The 17,950-nt window shown below is 29.3% G+C and overlaps 1 protein-coding gene across 1 annotated transcript; it reads right to left on the bottom strand.

The window, feature by feature from the left end:
• Positions 1 to 15,516: 15,516 nt before the first annotated feature.
• Positions 15,517 to 16,190, bottom strand: LOC129293994 (monothiol glutaredoxin-S10-like). The gene has a single exon (XM_054932164.1). The coding sequence runs from the start codon at positions 16,080 to 16,082 to the stop codon at positions 15,771 to 15,773; it is 312 nt and encodes a 103-aa protein (XP_054788139.1). The 5' UTR covers positions 16,083 to 16,190; the 3' UTR covers positions 15,517 to 15,770.
• Between the last annotated feature and the right edge of the window lie 1,760 nt (positions 16,191 to 17,950).

Raw genomic sequence — 17,950 nt, forward strand, 5'->3', positions numbered from 1 at the left:
GTTTAATTACCATTTGCATGTAAATTAATTGATATGCATTATTATGAGTTAGTCCGACCTTGGTTACTGAGTAGTTATACTCACTTCATTATCTTCAATATTATAAGGAATAACTCGAGAGGTGTGGATAGAGAAAAATACCTAGAGGCTTAGGACTGTGATCCAATAGTAGTAGGCCTCTTTATTTTGAGTATTTATATGTGTATGACAATTTCAATTGCAAATTAGTAATTCTCATTTATTCCTTACTTGCATCACATGATTTGTAAATTGTACATGTATTTTGGGCCCCAGGGAGTGAGTCGATGAAAATGTGTTATTGTGATAGGGTCAAAATACTAATGTAAATGAGAGTAGAGCATATTATTAAATAATTTGGAGAACTTGCTGAAAATTATGGTAGACTCTCCCTTTTTATGTTTTTAAGTTTAAGGGGTTGAGTAGTGAAAATTTGATCTGGGAATATTTTATATGACACAGTATGTTACACAAGTTAGTTTTTATGATTTGTATGTGATCAAATTGGTGTCGATGGCTATTGGCATTTGGCATTTGGTTTGGACACTTGATTTTGTGAAAATTATTGTAGAAGTGTAAGTTTTGAAAAGTGTATCCAATTTTTGTTTTAGAAAGATTTTGAGTTTGAGACCAATGCCTTTAGTTAGAGCTCGGAAAGAACTTTTTGTAGACACCCAGTTTATGTCATTCGGACGGAGATTTGGGGTATGTCGACAGTTGGCCTTAATGCTGTCAAATTGACAGCAGAATTTACTGTCAAAATTCGTGCAATTGTATCACGATGCATGGTGCCACGAGTCGAGGCGCATGTCACAGAGGTGAACACATCGTGGCGCATGTTCAACAAGCCGTAGTGCATGCCTCAGAATTTTTTAGAAATTCTTTTGTTTCAAATTCTTAAATAAATGCACTCACAGAAGTAATGGTCCCGTGCTTTTACATATTTATAAACTCTAATTTATCCAATTGCAAGATTTTGAAAATAATTTTAGTTTTGTGAATTTGGGTTCCCATTTTGCTAACCATTGAAAACTTTGTATTTTAATAATTACTATAATCTCATTCCCTAATTACTTGAGATTTGGTTTTAATTATTATATTAAAAGAAGGAGGATATTACACTTATCATATATATTCTTTTAATTTTGTTTGGCTTCCATTTATCCTTATTGATCCATTTAAAAAAAAATGACAATTAGGAAACTTGTATCCTATTTGGATGGGAACAAAATATGAGAAGAAATAAAACTATGGGAGAAAACAAGAAGGAAAACAATTATTCTCTTTGGATAATGAAAGAAAAGTGAGGAGAAAAATAAAGTATAGAACCCACTACATTTTCTCTCTATAGGTGGAGAAATTTCGAGAAGAAATTTTTAATCCTATATTTTCCTTCACCCCCCCAGCGATAAAACCCCCATATCATGGTCACACCTTCATTTTGATTCACTTACACATTGAGACTATAGCCTTTCTAGTGATCTAGCCTCCACCTTTAAACTCTTCTTCAATCTCCAAGACTTCGGACTCCATTTCTTTCTTTTCTTTTCTTTTGTTTTTTTTGTTTTTGCCATGAAAAGGGTGCAAATTCATTACTGAAACCAGGGAACCAATCTAAACCAACAACAAACAAAATAATGCATAATGAACAAATTTAAAGAAGAATCAGCCAATTCCTTCAAGGCTTCAGGCTCCATTTCAAACCTCCACAATTAGAGGACTTGTATATGCCACTTTAATATGAAATTTCTATTGCACTGTTTTTTTTTTTTGGTTTCTTTATTCCTTTTCATTTGGTGTTTATTAGTTCAAAACAATCATTTCTTTTATATGCTCTAGTTGGTGTTTAATATGGAACAATCTCCAAATCCAAAAAAAAAGAAGGAACAATCTCTTATTGCTTATCATTGAATATATTTTTAAAATTTTAAATAGAAAATTATCCATTTTGATTTTTTAGCTATTATATTTTATTTTAAAAAACTATCCATTTTGATATTTAAGTAGAAAAATATAAAAATATAATTTTTGGCCAAATAGTTTTATTTCAAAATATTTTGATGGATTTTAATATGATTTTTTTAGTGTATTTTAATGGAACAATGACATAATATATCCAAATATAAGGGTATTATTGTCATTTTGATTTTTGTCTATTTTCTTTCCTCTATAATTTTCTCTGTCCATCCAAGCATAACAAGTGATAATATTATCTCTCCAATTTTCTATCCTCTCAACTTTTCTTTCCATCCAAATGGAGATAAAGACATTGATAACAATTGAAATCCTCAAATTATTGAATTGTCATAGAAGGATCATAGTCTTTATTTACAATTAAAAAACAAATAATTATTGTAATAGCTAATGGAATGTGATCCATGGACTTAAGTAATATTGGTTGTGAATTTAAATAATGTTACTTGTATATCAATGGAAAGTCAATTATAAATCGATATATGATTATATGAACTTATGTATTATCACTTATGAATTGAAGGAGTCTATTACCTTTACTAAGGCGGGATGGCCATGTCTACATTAAATGAACAGTGCTCCGTCTCTCTTTTTTTTTGTTGTTATTGTTTTGCGACCCTGGTCCAAGCTCCATCTACTGTGTGCATTAATTGTGTGTTCCACGTATGCCTACATAATGAACAGTGCTCCATCTGTTCTCTTTTGGTCCCGCCCAGTCAGAGCTCAATTTACTGTGTCCATTAATTGCGCATCCCACCCGTCCATCTACTGTACTGTTATAATTATAATAATATTACACTATTATAATTATATTATAATATAATGATATCGGAAATAGAAATTCGAGTGTTGTGGTATTAATATTATTATAATATTTAATGGTCCCTATTGATTTTTTCTCTCTCATCTCAACTAATATTCTGTATTTTATTTTGAATGTAACTACTGTAACACAGCAAATGATGGTGAAAAAAAGGGCTGATCTTACGTCAATGATAAAAATTAAATGGGAAGGTCGGTGTATCAATTGGCGGGATTTCAAAAAATTTTGAACTCTTGGGGATTTTCACATTGCCGTTTCCAACCACCAGGTGATTTTAACGATTTTTAAATATATTGTTTGTCCATTATAGTTTTTGTATGCGAGTAACATCGCCAGTTGAAATTTTTGTCATCATATTCGTGCGTTTTTGTCCCAACATCTTCATTTGTCCTCCTTTAGTTATTCTTGTGGTTGAACCTTAGGAGAATTGTGTGTTTATGTTAGTGGGTTTGATGGCAGAGGGTGACTGTCCACAGTATTTTCCCTGTTTTTTTTATATACTTTCTTTATGGACATTGTTTAACTCAACTTTTTCTTTCCTATTATGTTTGGCTATAAAAATAAATTAACAAGGGTTGTCTTATTAGTAGATCAAAGAATTGAGTGGGGAATTATTGTTATCCTGCTGGTGAGACTATCATCAGTTGACTATCATCCAATACATGGATCTAACTACTATATGTTTGGATAATGTTTTTAATTAATTAATTGATTTTTGGGCCAAAAATTAATATTTTTTCGAAAGCTGAGAGACCAAGTGTTTGTGAAAAAGCTAACAAAAAACATTGAAAAAAATTATAAAGAAAGCACATAATTTAATAAAAATAAAATTAAATTCTATTCTCTTTTCTTTTTTATCTTAATAAAATTTGAACCTTGTATCTTCAAAAAATTGATATTTGGTATTTAAGAATCAAATTATATAGTAATCTATATAGTTAAAATTGATTCTAATTAAATTATTCAAATATTTTTAATTTTATTAAAATTAATTTTAGAAAAATAATATCCAAATAAATTATATTATAACATAATTAATTATAATTAAAATTTATCATTTAATTAATTATTTTAATAATTTATTATATTTAACTGAAATTCAAACTAATTATAATATAGAAAAAGATGGAGAAAGGAGAGGCCGATCTTGTGCCAACGGTTTAGATTAAATGGGACGGTCGATGGGTCAATTAAGGGGATTTCGACAATTTTTGAATTCTTGGTGATTTTTTGTGTTGCCATTTCACACCACCGGGAGAAATTTTAAATATATTTTTTGCTCACTGTGGTCTTCGTATGTGCGGAACAATCAATCAACAATCAAATACCCATATAAATTTAGGATCTTCATGTGAACAGTAAATGAAGAGTGGCCCCAACGTGAGCCTTTTTTTTTAATCATCAAATACTCAGATACATTTATCCAGAATATTCCATAGCCTCAGTCCTTTAAGTATTTCCCCTATTTAACTTCTTGGCGCCTCTCCAATTTCCATTAGCAAGTTCTCATGATCATTTACTTCCCTTGGTTGCTCTGAATTTTGTCCGCCACTCTGCCACTTCTTCTTCTCTAATATCCTTATTTTCTCATGCATCCACGCTAGGTACGCCCTACCCATCCATCTATAGGTGTGGATGAGGAAGAGGATCCTTCAATTGCCCCTTTTCTGGTAGGAGTCATCCGTTTGTGACTGTCGACGAGAACTTCAATTCACCCAACTTGATGGCAGAAGCTTTGTAAACTAAGGGTGAGATTGGAATCCACCTTTTAATCCAAGACCTTTACCACCTTACCATTCAAACCCATGACGGCGGAGAAGCGTTCGTAGTTTCTCACCCTTCACTATGTGGCATATCTTTGTTCCACCTTCAACGGCCCTATTGAATCAAGTGGCTGAACTTTTTAAGATTGTCACTGTGCCTGGGATCTCCACTTCTGTCTAAGGGTTCCGACATGGCTTCCAGTGATTAGTGTTAAGCGAACACAGTTTTGTGGTGCCGGCAACGAGGTAATGTATGATTTGTGGGTTCTCTGTGTATTTTCCTTTCATTATATCGTTGTTACTGCTCATATTTTGATAAGCAATGTATGTGATGCAACAATTAAATGTGGGATGGATGGTTGCCTCCGTGATCCTTATCCAGACTACACTGTGTTAAAATCGGAGAGATATTTTGGTACTTTGGATTTCATTTCCTTTTGAATGTATTTTCCCTTTTCATTAAAAAAAATTAAAAGTACTTCTTAACGGATATATCATGATATCAAATGTTTCTGCTATTCTCATTTTCATCAAAGACTGTAGCATTAGGTCAAAATAGACATAGTTAGCTGTACTCTTTTTATTTTTCAATTACTATTTCATGATACTTTAAAGTAGCTATTTTCTGATATACACGCTAACTCTAATAACCATAATTCATCTCTTGCAGTGGATTAACTGTAGCTGAATAAACATTCATGGTGTATATACAATGACTATGATGACAATCTAATCTCTACGATGTCCTAGCTGCTTTATGATTTTCATTATGGTTTTGCTTTCTTTACTTTATGAAATTTAGAGTGTAAGACCAGCAGTCTAACTTTTGCTTCGTTGGTGGATGAGAATGGTTGGGTTCAGGTGGTTTGAAATGTGTGGTTGTTTGTCAACTGAAATGCTTCACCAGGTAGAGGCCAAAACAATATTCTGTGTGATATTAAATCTCAAGGAAAGTAAATAAAGACTTCTGCTTGGCACATTATATGGATGATCCATGTTCAATATTCTATAAGTTATGAACAGCTTTTCCATATCCTTATTTCCTTCATTATAGGGCCTGTTTAGCCATGATGCAACTCTTTTATCTCTAGCTTTCTTGTCAGATTCTCAAATTTAGCTCCTAGCACAGCTTTAGCCATCAAGTCTGGTACTTGAAATTATTAGATGAATGAAGAAGTTTAAAAGTATTGTTTTTGAGCTTTTTCTTGATTAAATTTTTTGTCAAGCTCCACATATTTTGTTCTGTCAAGGTATACTATGTTATTTAGTATATTGATTATTGGGGCCATGTTATTACATTGATAGTTTCGTAGTTGCTTTAATAGCAATGCTTAACTCACTAGGAAGACATTTTCCTTGTGTATCTTCAAGCACCTGAAGATTCTGATGACACAAGTTACGTAATTTTGCAACTTTGATACATGTATAGGATGAGAAATGTAAATAATACTTTATGTTATGTTGTTCTATGTCATCTTTTCTAATTTAAAGTTTAAAAATAATTCAGATTTATTCAATAATACCAACCATCAAAATCTCTACATTTTAACATACGAAATCCATTTATTGTTACATAAGGTATATATCTAAAAAAAAAAGTGACCGACTTGTATTACTTCACATAAAGGACGGGTTTGGAAAAAGGTTGGGCCAGCCGATCTATCCATTGAGTTCTTTAGATTTCTGATATTAAACCATTACATGAATTTACCACTCTCTTAAAGTACAACAAAGCTGAACAGGTCGGCTGACATATTTACGCTACATCCAGTGGACAGTTTCACCACCAAAAACAATCCTATGGCAAGCCTTGACTCATGCGATATATTGCTCTCTATTTCGCTTATTATTATTGATACTAACGTGGTATCGTCATATGCCGCACCAACATCTTGTCCCTTATTTCAAGTACTGGATCTTTGTAATGTGTCTTGGTCCGTCGACGGATACATTTTAATGTCCATACCTTTAGCAAAACACATAAAATAGGCCTATCACCAAATAAAAAATTGGATTTTATTAGCGTCACAAAGCCACATCAATTATTAAACAACTACATTTTATTTCTCGAACTCTTAATAGTAATGTAAAAATAAACTTAAGCTTGTATAGTATTAAAATAAACATTAGTATATTATGATTTTTAAAAACGTTAGTTGTGATTTTAATTTTATAAAAAAATAATTTTTTAATTATACTCTTATTAAATACTCTATATAAATACTTTAATAATAACAATTAAAATTCTACAAATATTTTTTAAAAAAGTATAATAAATGAAGTAAAAATATTACAGAAAAATAATCATAATAATAGTAGACACCTTATATTTTAAATTATTTAAAATTTTTAAAAAATATCTTATATTAAAATCTAGAGGAAATGTTTTCAGTATTAGTATAATATTCAACATTTATTTTCTCTGACTCACAAACCAAACTTTTTCAGTTATAAGTTGTTCATAATCTTTCGTTTTTTTATCTACTAATTAATATTTACAAGAACTACTATAAAAAAAATTAAAAAAGAGGTACCAGAATTTGTTTACAATAAAGGACAAATTTTATTTAAAATCATTTGACGCCCAAAAGACATATTCATTACACGGGGTAAAATCTAGTTACTTGTAAATTTTAGAAATGTTAATAGTAAATTTATGAAACTTTTAATGAATGAATAGATAAAATAATGAATTCATGCATAACTTGTGTTTTAGAAATAGTTAGTTGTATACTTGAAAATATATGAAACATCAGTTGTAAATGAATATAAATAGTATTAACTGTAAATAAATATTTAGAGACTCTTGATTTTCTTGAATATTCATTCACAATTAATTTTTCATGTATTCATAAATAGCTTTTTAAAAATTTACGAGTGGTTTTACTTAAATTTTTAAATAACGATGTATATATTTATGAAACTATCCACCCACTTACAATTAACTTTTTATATATTCACAAGTAATCTTCCTTAAATTCACAAGTGACTTTTTATTGGTTATTTCAAAAATTAAAAGTATTTTAATTACAAATAAAGACTATGGTCTTTTTTTAATATTTTAATATTTTGAGGCCTCCCATTGTACGAATGTCTATACATGATTCCTAATTGTCATTTGCCCTTAAAAATTCCACTTTCAGGGATTTTTGTGTCGCATTTTTGACTGGATTAATCTGGACTTTGCATGGGCTCGGCCCGTCGAGCATCTTGCTATCTTGAGTCGGGCTTAATGACAAGCTCAAAATTATAGCCCATGGACAATAAATACTCAGGCCCAACAAAAAGCCCATATTAAGTTCCTTTATAAATCCTGGCATTTGCATCAACCTTGAGGAAGACTATTGTACCCAAAAAAAAAAAAAAAAAACTCGAGGGACTAATGTCGGCGTGTTGCAATTCTAATTCAATGAGGTTGTGATATACTCCGTCCATTTCAGTTTATAAAATATTTTTTTAAAATGATTTAATATTTTTAAATATAAGATATTTTGATCAAAATAGGGTTTTATTTATGACAACTATTTCAATATTGCCTATTCTTATTTCACTCTTTAAATAAATTTTTTTCTTTTCTTTTATTAATGAAGAATTTTTAAAAGTTTATAAAAAAATTTAAATTATAAATTGTATTTAATAAATTTTAATGATATTTTAATTTGAAAAAATTATCTTATAAATTAAAACGAGTGAGAAATACAAGGCCAAAGTTTTTTGATATTAGGTCAGCAAGTGACACCTTCAATTTTTAGGGGGAAAATAATTAATTTCAGCCACTTTTTATCTTTTGTTGCGTGAACCATATGCGCATTATTGGTATAATATTGATTTGACACAATAGTGTTTATGTACATGTATATATTAAGATTAAGATTGATTTGACACAATAGTGTTCATGCACATGTATATCCAATACTCCCTCTACTTCTATTTAATCGTGACTTCGAAGATATTTCATCTGATTATAAGAAAAATTTTAAAATTTATTAACTATTTTTAACAATTTGATAAGTTTTTAATTTTATTTTTATTAAATATATATATTTTAATGCCGAACTTCTTCCCTCCCCAACATTTAGTAAGATGTAAAAAGAGAAAATGATAAAAAGTCAATAACATATATTATAAAAAAGGATTGAAATGGGTATAATTCAAATACTGTCAAGTGAGTTTCACTATTCTACGTATCTCTCTCTTAACTGGACTGTAGAGTGGGTAAAAAAATAATAACAATAATAAAATTAAGGTCTTAGTATAATATTAGTAGTTAACTTTATATACTTAATATATTTTTATTCAATCAAATCAAGGCAAAATGAATTTTAATTATGTTATACTAAGAATTTGTTATAAAATTAAAAACATATAAAGATATTTATGTTTTCATTTCATTAAAAATAAACACGTTAAATATATAAAACTACACACACAAATTTTTTTTGGCTCAAATTAAATCTAAATGAGGATGATGATTTGAGGATGCGTTTGGAAGAAAGAAATGTGAGTTTCTAGACCATGATTATCCAGGATAAAGTGGAATCAATTCTATCACTCAAATTAGACAGCTTGAATATATTGGCTTATCTATCCTACTTTTTCTCTCCAAACTGGAATAATACAAACCACTTTAATTTGTTTATTCTTCTTCCTTTGCCATCGCATTTAATTAATTAAAACTATAGATATTATATTTAAAGGGGGAAAATTCAGAGAGTTCGAATTAACGATACTATTTTTTCAATAGAGTTCTTATTTGCAAAAAATATTATTTAAATATACTTCAATAACGCTTTGCATACTTTGTTTTTGCAAATTATAAGATCAATTGTGACAAAACCATTCCAAAGGAGTAAAGGAGCAAGAACAAGAGAAGAATTAGTTTACATGGGTTTAATTTTATTAGTTTCTTTGTTATAATGTTAAACACTAAGTTATAATTCTAAAAACAAGACCATTTGCATATTGGGATAAAGCTAATTTGAAAGATAATTCTTAGGCTCATAAACTCATGGTCTTTGAAACTTAGAAAATATATTTATACATTTTATGCTCTCAATCTCATCCTTGCAAGTTCCAGTTAGAACACATGTGCGTTAGGAAAAGATGCCTTAAATTGTGCTCTTTAAGTGTAGCATCTCCTACTCACAAGTTTTAGAAACTTATGAGTTTAAAAGTTTTAAAATGACATTGTCTCTGACATATGCTCAAACACATGAGTTTCATATTGAAACACTTGAGTTTTTGAGCTCCATAGAAGAGATATTTTTACCTAACTCAAACACACAAGCTTAAGGAGTTAGGCACATGAGTTTTAGAGTGGTAGAGAGGATCTTAGTTCTGTCAACTTAGAATACACAAGTTTTAGCATTAAAACATGCTGAGTTTTAGAGTGACAATATTAACCAATTAAGGTTTTGGACTTCTCATCCTTGCAATGTTAAGTTTTTATCCTCGCAAATATTAGCCTATTTTGTCACAGCTTGAGTCTTGAGCTCACCCATCCTCATGAGTTTTAATGACAAATATGCAAGTTTTATTCTAATCTTAAGTTTGCCTAAGTCAGAGCCTTAAACACTTGTGCCAACTTATTTCAACCTAAGTGTTCAAAACTTGTTTAACTCATACTTATGAGTTGTGGATCTCACCCATGCGTTTCTCTAAGTGTTTAAGAATTCATTCACTTGGATCTATTTCTCATGTGACCAAGGTAGCCTCCATGTGTGTTTCATTGTTCCAGCGAAGCTTGTGCTTCTACCTTCTTAAAACATATGAGTTTTAGTTAGCTTCCATGCATGTATTAGACCAAGCTTTAATTTCTTGAAGCCTTTCTACCTTACTCATCTACTATAGAATAAACCTAAAACATGCAAGTTTTAATATTTTGACAAGCATTTAATGAATTTTGTAAATAAAGTACTTTTTCATAATTTCTACTTTCATACACGCAATGCAACAACTTCAAATGATTATTTGACATCTCTAGTAGTTATAATCATCCTCATACTATAAATATAACCTCATTTAAGTGATTGCATTCGTTATTTTACTTACATGCATTAAGTAGTGTTTTAAAAAAAAGTCTTCTATATTGTTAGTTTATAAGTTTTCATTGTATTTCCATATATTCTTATAAGAGTTTGGAGCTTTGATTACTTACTCTATATTCTAAAATCCTAAGGAAAGATTTTCCTTAAGTTTTTGTTACTTACAAAGGTTTTGTAAGAGAATTTTTTGAGTGAGTTCAAGACTTGCAAATCTTGGTAATTGTACTATAGTTGCAAGTACTATTAAACTTGTGATTTTAGTAAAAATTTTCAAGTGTGATCTTGATAACTAAACATAGATTAAGTGGTTAGTCTAAACTAGTATAAATTCTTATGTCAAAATTTTTGCTTTCTGTTTGGGCTAAATATGAAATGTTACTCAAATAGGTCACGAGGCTAGTTGGGTTGAGTAATTGAAATGTCAGGCCTAATATAAACAAAAGAAGCCGGCTCCGAAGCTCAACGAAATCCACAACACAAAACATGTTGAAATCTCGTCAGCTTCAAATATTAGAATGTTGGTATGAAGACACGATCCTAAGTAATGCTGAAATCTATGCCCAAGTTGTTCGATAAAACGGGTTGTTGATCAAAATGAAGAAACCATGCCATAAGTTTTGTGGGATTCTTGAATCTTCGATAGAACGTGCTAAGTTCCAAAGAAAAGTCTTCTGCTATCAGATACTATAAATAAGAAGAAGAAAAAACAGAGAGGACAGTTAACACTCGATCAAGACTCACCTAATTTACATTTACTAGCCCTTTTCCGTTTTTAGTTTGTAGTCTGTAATTTTCAAACACTTCAATAAAATTATACACTTGTTCTACTAAAGCCTACTATCTTTTTACATCTGAACGAACTATGGTAAGAGAACTCAAAATCCTTTCATTATCTATTTGAAACCCAGTGTCTCTGGTACGCCTGGTATTTGTTGTTCAACCACGAACACTTTCCTAAACTTCATATGATTTAAAAGCTTTTCATTTAACTTTGTCTTGATAAAAACTTAATTACTGTTCTATTGGGAAAATGTTTTGAAAAATTTGAGAACACTCAATTTACCTCTCTTGGGTAGCTTATTTAAGATAATACACCCTTAATATTCAAACGCCAAGGCCATTATACATCTATACATATAATTTTGTAGGAAAATATGTTTAATTAATTACATGAATATATTAACTATTAAGTATGTTTTGAAAGTGAGAACATCCAGTTTTTTCACTTTAACCATAACCTTAATTTTAATTATATAACATGCGAATGTAAAACACGTGAATTTTTTAAATCCCAATGTTTATAACAAAGAATATTCTCTGAATTTTTAAATAATTTGTGAATATGATTGATGACTAAAATAGTAATATCTATCACTAATGGAATTTCTACGTTGTCATTCATCAAAAAAGATAGCTTTGTAATTTTTTTTGGGACAATAAACCTTAATTAAATGCAATAGAATCTTGAAAAATCCAATACCTAATACCATGAGATGCGTTTAGCATTTTTATTGGAATCTTTCAAACTCGAACTTGAAACATCAAGATACATTGATTTCACTCCCCATCTCAACTAGATAAACTAAACGTTTTTCAGTGTATTGATAATTTTCATTGAAGGTGTATGTCTGTGCTTATATATGTTAGAAATATGCTTGAAAATAGACAGCAAGCAATTCATGTTGACAAATGTATGTGAGTAACAATCACAAATTAAATGTCATACACACACACACACATTAAATAAATTTTTAAAAAAATTAACAAAACTATTACTAAAACTCTAGAAAATCTCTAGCTTCTTGCCAATAATTATCATTAAATATTTTTAGTATTATACATTTATATACATAAACTACTAAAAGCAAAGTTATTACTTATTCACATAGTCATAATGTCGCTTCCTAAATTAGATGGATGATATTAACGTGAAATATTAATAATGCAGTTTGGATTGAAGAATTAATTAGGCTGACAACTTAACTATTAACTATACAAATTTAAGAAAACCCAAAAAATTTGACTAATCTACAAACTAAATTACACATGTTTTAAAAATTTCATCAACTTTTTTTTTTTGAAAAATCAATACAACTACTATTATTGTTATTTGTATGTTAAAAATAATATTTAAAAAATCAGATCAGATTGACGGGCTCAACTGGTTAGACCAAAAATCAGCACTTGATCAGTCCAAGATAACCCAAAAAACCGGGTTACAATGGAACCGGTCCATGACCAGTTAAACCGGTCAACAATGGGATTAACCGGTCAAAACCTTGACTAAAAAAGCCGTGACATTTTTAATTATATGTGGATTCTCAATAACATAGTCAAACAAGTTGACGTTATGATGCAATGTATGAAAAGAGCAGAGAGGGGGCCCACAGCAGCATGACGGTGGTGACGGTGATGGGATAACACAAACAATTCTCCAAAGCGAATATTTATATTGGGTGGATTTGAAATATATTATCCACTTTCTACATTGTTATGCACCAACGAATATTTATCCATCTTTTCACTTGATTGTGACTCTCACTTTATTTATATATTACAGGAGAATGATAATAAAATTTTTTAAAAAATAAATTAATAATAATTAAGTTTTTAATAAATTTTTTATAAAATAAATTATAAATATTAATTTAAATAATTATAAATTAATTATTATATTTAAAATTTAAATATTATATTTATAATTAATACTTTTAAATTTATAACTGTAAGAATCAATATTTATAACTAATATTTTTAAAAAACATTAAAAATTTAATTATCATTAATTTTTTATTTTGGTACTTCACCATCATTCTCCATTGTCATATCTTTTATTCTTCCGCCACCCATGTAAACATTTCATTAAATTTTAAATTAATTTCATTCACCCCGTATCTGTCAATAATCATCACTGTGTATCTAAATTCATCATCACTCACCCTTCTCTTTATTATTCTCTTCTTATATAAAAATATAAAATATTTATAATTAAATCTCACTTTTTAATAAAATAATTATATATTTTTAAATTAATTATATCTTTTTATATTTATTTTTATTAAAAATCTTACAATAAATATAAAGTCATTCATTAATATGAATACTTTTAAAAAAAGACAATAATTACATTTCAAAAGATTAAAAATGTCTTATATTTTTTAACATGTAACTTCTCAAAAAATACCTTATATTTTTAAGTGGAGGGAGTATAAAAATATATCTTGTCATTTATCATTATTTTTCTCAAAATCTGAATAAATTTAGAATATAACAGCGAGGAGGCAATATGTTATATTTAAAATTTAAATATTATATTTATAATTAAAATTTTTAAATTTATAATTGTTTGACTCATATTTATAACTGTTTTTTTAAAAATATATAAGAATTTAATTATCATTAATTTTTTCTTTTGATATTATCATTCTCTCAATATTATATCTATTATTCTTCTGCACTGCCGCCCATGCAAACATTTCATTAAATTTTAAATTGATTTCATTCACCTCGTATCTGTCAATAATCATCACTGTATATCTAGAATCATCATCTCCCACCTTTCTCTTTGTTATATATATCTTCCCATTTTTTTATTAATTAACACTATAATAATTATTATTTTTCTCAAAACCAGAATAAATTTAGAACATAACAGCTAGGGCACAATAATAGTAATTCTCATCCTCAGCACTTCTCTCTTTAATTTGTCCATTATAAAAAGTGCACAAAGGATTTAATATTATGTATTTCTTTTGGCAAAAAAAAGATTTAATATTATGAAATTATAGTGTTTGAGAATTTTGAATTGGATCAAAATTAAGCGAAAAATCCTGGGCATGTTTAATTTTTAATTTCAATATTTAAAAATTATTTCCAATTTTTTAATAAAAAACTACTTAATATTTTTATTTAAAAAAATCAGAAAATAGTAAAATCATGTTTGAGTTGTTTATTTTTTTAAACACACACACCCCATATTTAGTTACTCCTTTCATCCTTATATACAATGTATTTTCTATAAGTTTAATTTTTTCCTAAATATATAAAATGTCATGATATTTTTGAGTAATTAGACATTTTTGTCCTTATTTTGAAAAAAAAAGATATATTAATTGTGTGCTTATATCCATTACCGCCATGATATTAATTAACACTATTAGGTGCAAAATTAAAAGAATATTGTGATTTAATGTGATTTCAACTATATAACAATCTTTTATTAATATGCGAGATTTAATTAAAAATATTTTATATATAGTGATGGAGGGAGAATTTGAAATTACTATCACCATGTGTGTGGCCATCGCCAATATTTACTGATTGTTGCCATTGACCCTTACTATTAGCTATTATCATTGACCATTGTCATTTAACTCTACCATCAGTCATCACCAACTATCCATTACTATTGGCTGTTGCCAACTAATGACCATTGACTATTATATATTATTATTAGTTATTATTAACTATCACCAATAACCATTACCAAGCATCACTTTTGTATATGAAATGCCAATTGCCATAGTCAGGCCACCTTCACTAGCATCTGTCATTAATCATGGTTGACTATTATTATAAACCATCACCATTATGGATTGATTTTGTTTCATATCTTTAATTTTTTTTGAAAAAAATTAACACAATATAATCAACTAGATTTTTTATGGTTTATTTTTTTAAAAAATAAATTTTAAAAAGTTTGATTTGTAAAGTAGTTTTTAAAAATAAAAAATGGGAACAAAATTAAACAAAACTCTTAATTATAGCTAGCCAGCATCTCCGCAAGCATCTATCCGCTTAATTATATGAATCAAGCATTTAAGTTTGATCCGATATTATACCAAGAAATTTGAATTTGTGAAGAGATTAATTAGAACTCATGGTCAACACGATGTAACATAAGAGTGCTTTATAGGGAGATATATATATACATATATATATCAGAGATTGACGATTATCTATCATCAAATTATAGTAGAATTATAATGCGAGGAATATTCCAATCTCCAGAAGCCGCAAGTAGCACGTAGTGTAAAAGAACAAATTAAAAACAGATCGAGGTTAATGAAGAAGACAGACAGGTTTTTTTTTTCTTAGGGTTTCTGACGTAATTAATGGGGCAGTGTTTGGGAGTAGTACTGAAGATCATTAAAGCCAGATAGCTCCAGCATCTTTGAGCATTCTCTTGAGGGAGCCATTGAGGTGAAGGGTCATAACAGTGTTGGCGGAACCTACAAACCGGCCGCCAACAAACACCGCCGGCACGGCCGGGTTGCAGCCGAGCCTCATGAGAGCCCACTCCATCTCCTTTCCCCTCGAATCCTCGTCCAGCTCGTAAACCGCCGGTCCAACCCCTTGCTCGTAGAACAACCTCTTGATCGCATGGCACATCCCGCACGAGCTCTTGCTGAATATCACCACCGCCTTCTGCGACACCAACTTTGCCACCCGGTCCATCATCAATCAAAGAAGTCCCAAACACCAAGAGGAAGATCTATTATTCGCAGAGCTAGTTGTAGCAGTGAAGGATATATATATATATATGATGTGTGGCTGTTGGGTTTTGGGTTGTGATGACATGGAGGATGAAGAGGAGGGATTGTGTATTTATATGGGGGATGATTGATGGAAAAGGAGGATGTGAGAAATATTTGAATTTAATAAAATGAAAAAGAAAGGTTCTTTTTGGGTTTGATTCTTCTCAAGAAGATGAAGATGGGGTTGATGTGTTAGTTGCTAACTCAACTAGCATTACGAATCTACTGCATGCTCCAGAGATAGAAAGATTTCAGATATGCCAAACAATGCCTATGGTTAATCCAGACTATAAGAATTTACACCCAAATTATATATGTGTATATATACACATTTAGTGTAAAAGAGTAAATTGTCCTTTAAATTATTGGTCTAGGAGCATCTGGGATACAAAACACATTTTTGGTATGATATTCCTTTTCAACTTTTAAAAAATGATACAACAGACTCTTATTATTAATAAAAGTTAATTTTAACCATTAATTTGATAAAAAAATAATAGAAAAGAGCCTCAATTTTTTTTAAAACCACCAAATTATAGTTAAAGATGCAAAAATTATAGACAAGGACCCAACAATAAATTACATAATAGGATTAAGAAAATTTTATTGGTCCTTTTTTGTAATTTTGTGAGGCTTTTTTAATCAACTAACAGTTAAAGTTAACTTTTTATTAATAACAAGGGTGAGATTGCTCCATTTTTAAAAGTTGAAGGAAACATTACACCACAAATGAGTTTAAGATCCTAGACGCTCATGAACTTATAATTTAGAGAGCAGTTTTCTCTTTTATCCTATAATTTATTATGTGGTCATGTAGAAGAAATGGGCAGCATAATTTTTTTTAATTTAACTATTAGATTTGAGTATTGTTAGGCCTAATCAAAGTAATTCTCTTTTAAAACTATGTATTTTCTGCATTAATGTGACTTGAACTTGAGACCCTTGCACAAGCAGTTATATAATTTCTTTCACTATAATTAACATCTATTGGTAAACCAGCAAGATTGTGAATTGTCTTAATTTATAATGTTAGCAAAATAGACATCATTGGGGCTAATAACTCATGGTCCTTATGGATATTTTTTAAAAGTAGAAGAAGTAATTAATATAATGTTGCAAATAATGGATCAAATAAAAGGAATGAGAAAGAAAATAAACCACATGGACTAAAAACAAACAATGCCGAGGTGATAATTTTCCATATATATATACACACTAGCACACAAGTATGAAGTGTATGTTTATATGTTGGTGAATATGAATCACAATTCATGTATATATGTTGGATTCAAAACAAACAACTATGACGCATTGAATCTGTAATCGGTTTATAAGTGATAAAATACGTAATTGGTATCCTTAAAAATAAGTTCTTAATTAAGTTGGAGATCGAACTGTGAATATGGAAAAGAAAATTAAGTAATCATCTTGGTTCGGTGAAATAGAGTTTTTCACCATTGATTTTGACCCTCCAGATATATTAAATTTAAATTAGTGGATGGCATCAAATAATATATAATAATTAAATTTGTTAGGAAAAGACGGGGGAAAAAAATAAAGAAGAAGGGAATGAGATGCAAGGCCATGTGGACGAAAATGACCTCGACACATTTCTTTACATGCGTGAGCATGAGCATGAGTGTCCGCAAAGAATGTCAACTTTGGATAAGTGGATGTGCAAACGAATAATCAACTTCAATGACCTTCCGAACACTACTTTAATTTCCAACTTGCCCTCATTTTATAAAACTCGCCATTATTTGTTATTTCTTCCCTTTTTTATTTCATAAA

The sequence above is a fragment of the Prosopis cineraria genome, unplaced genomic scaffold (assembly GCF_029017545.1).
Source record: "Prosopis cineraria cultivar Desert tree isolate PC_DT_omini unplaced genomic scaffold, ASM2901754v1 PC14, whole genome shotgun sequence".
NCBI classification, from domain to species: Eukaryota; Viridiplantae; Streptophyta; class Magnoliopsida; order Fabales; family Fabaceae; genus Prosopis; species Prosopis cineraria.

Excerpts from the sequence above, each read along its gene's own strand:
- LOC129293994 (XM_054932164.1), bottom strand. The coding sequence starts at position 16,082 with ATGATGGACCGGGTGGCAAAGTTGGTGTCGCAGAAGGCGGTGGTGATA.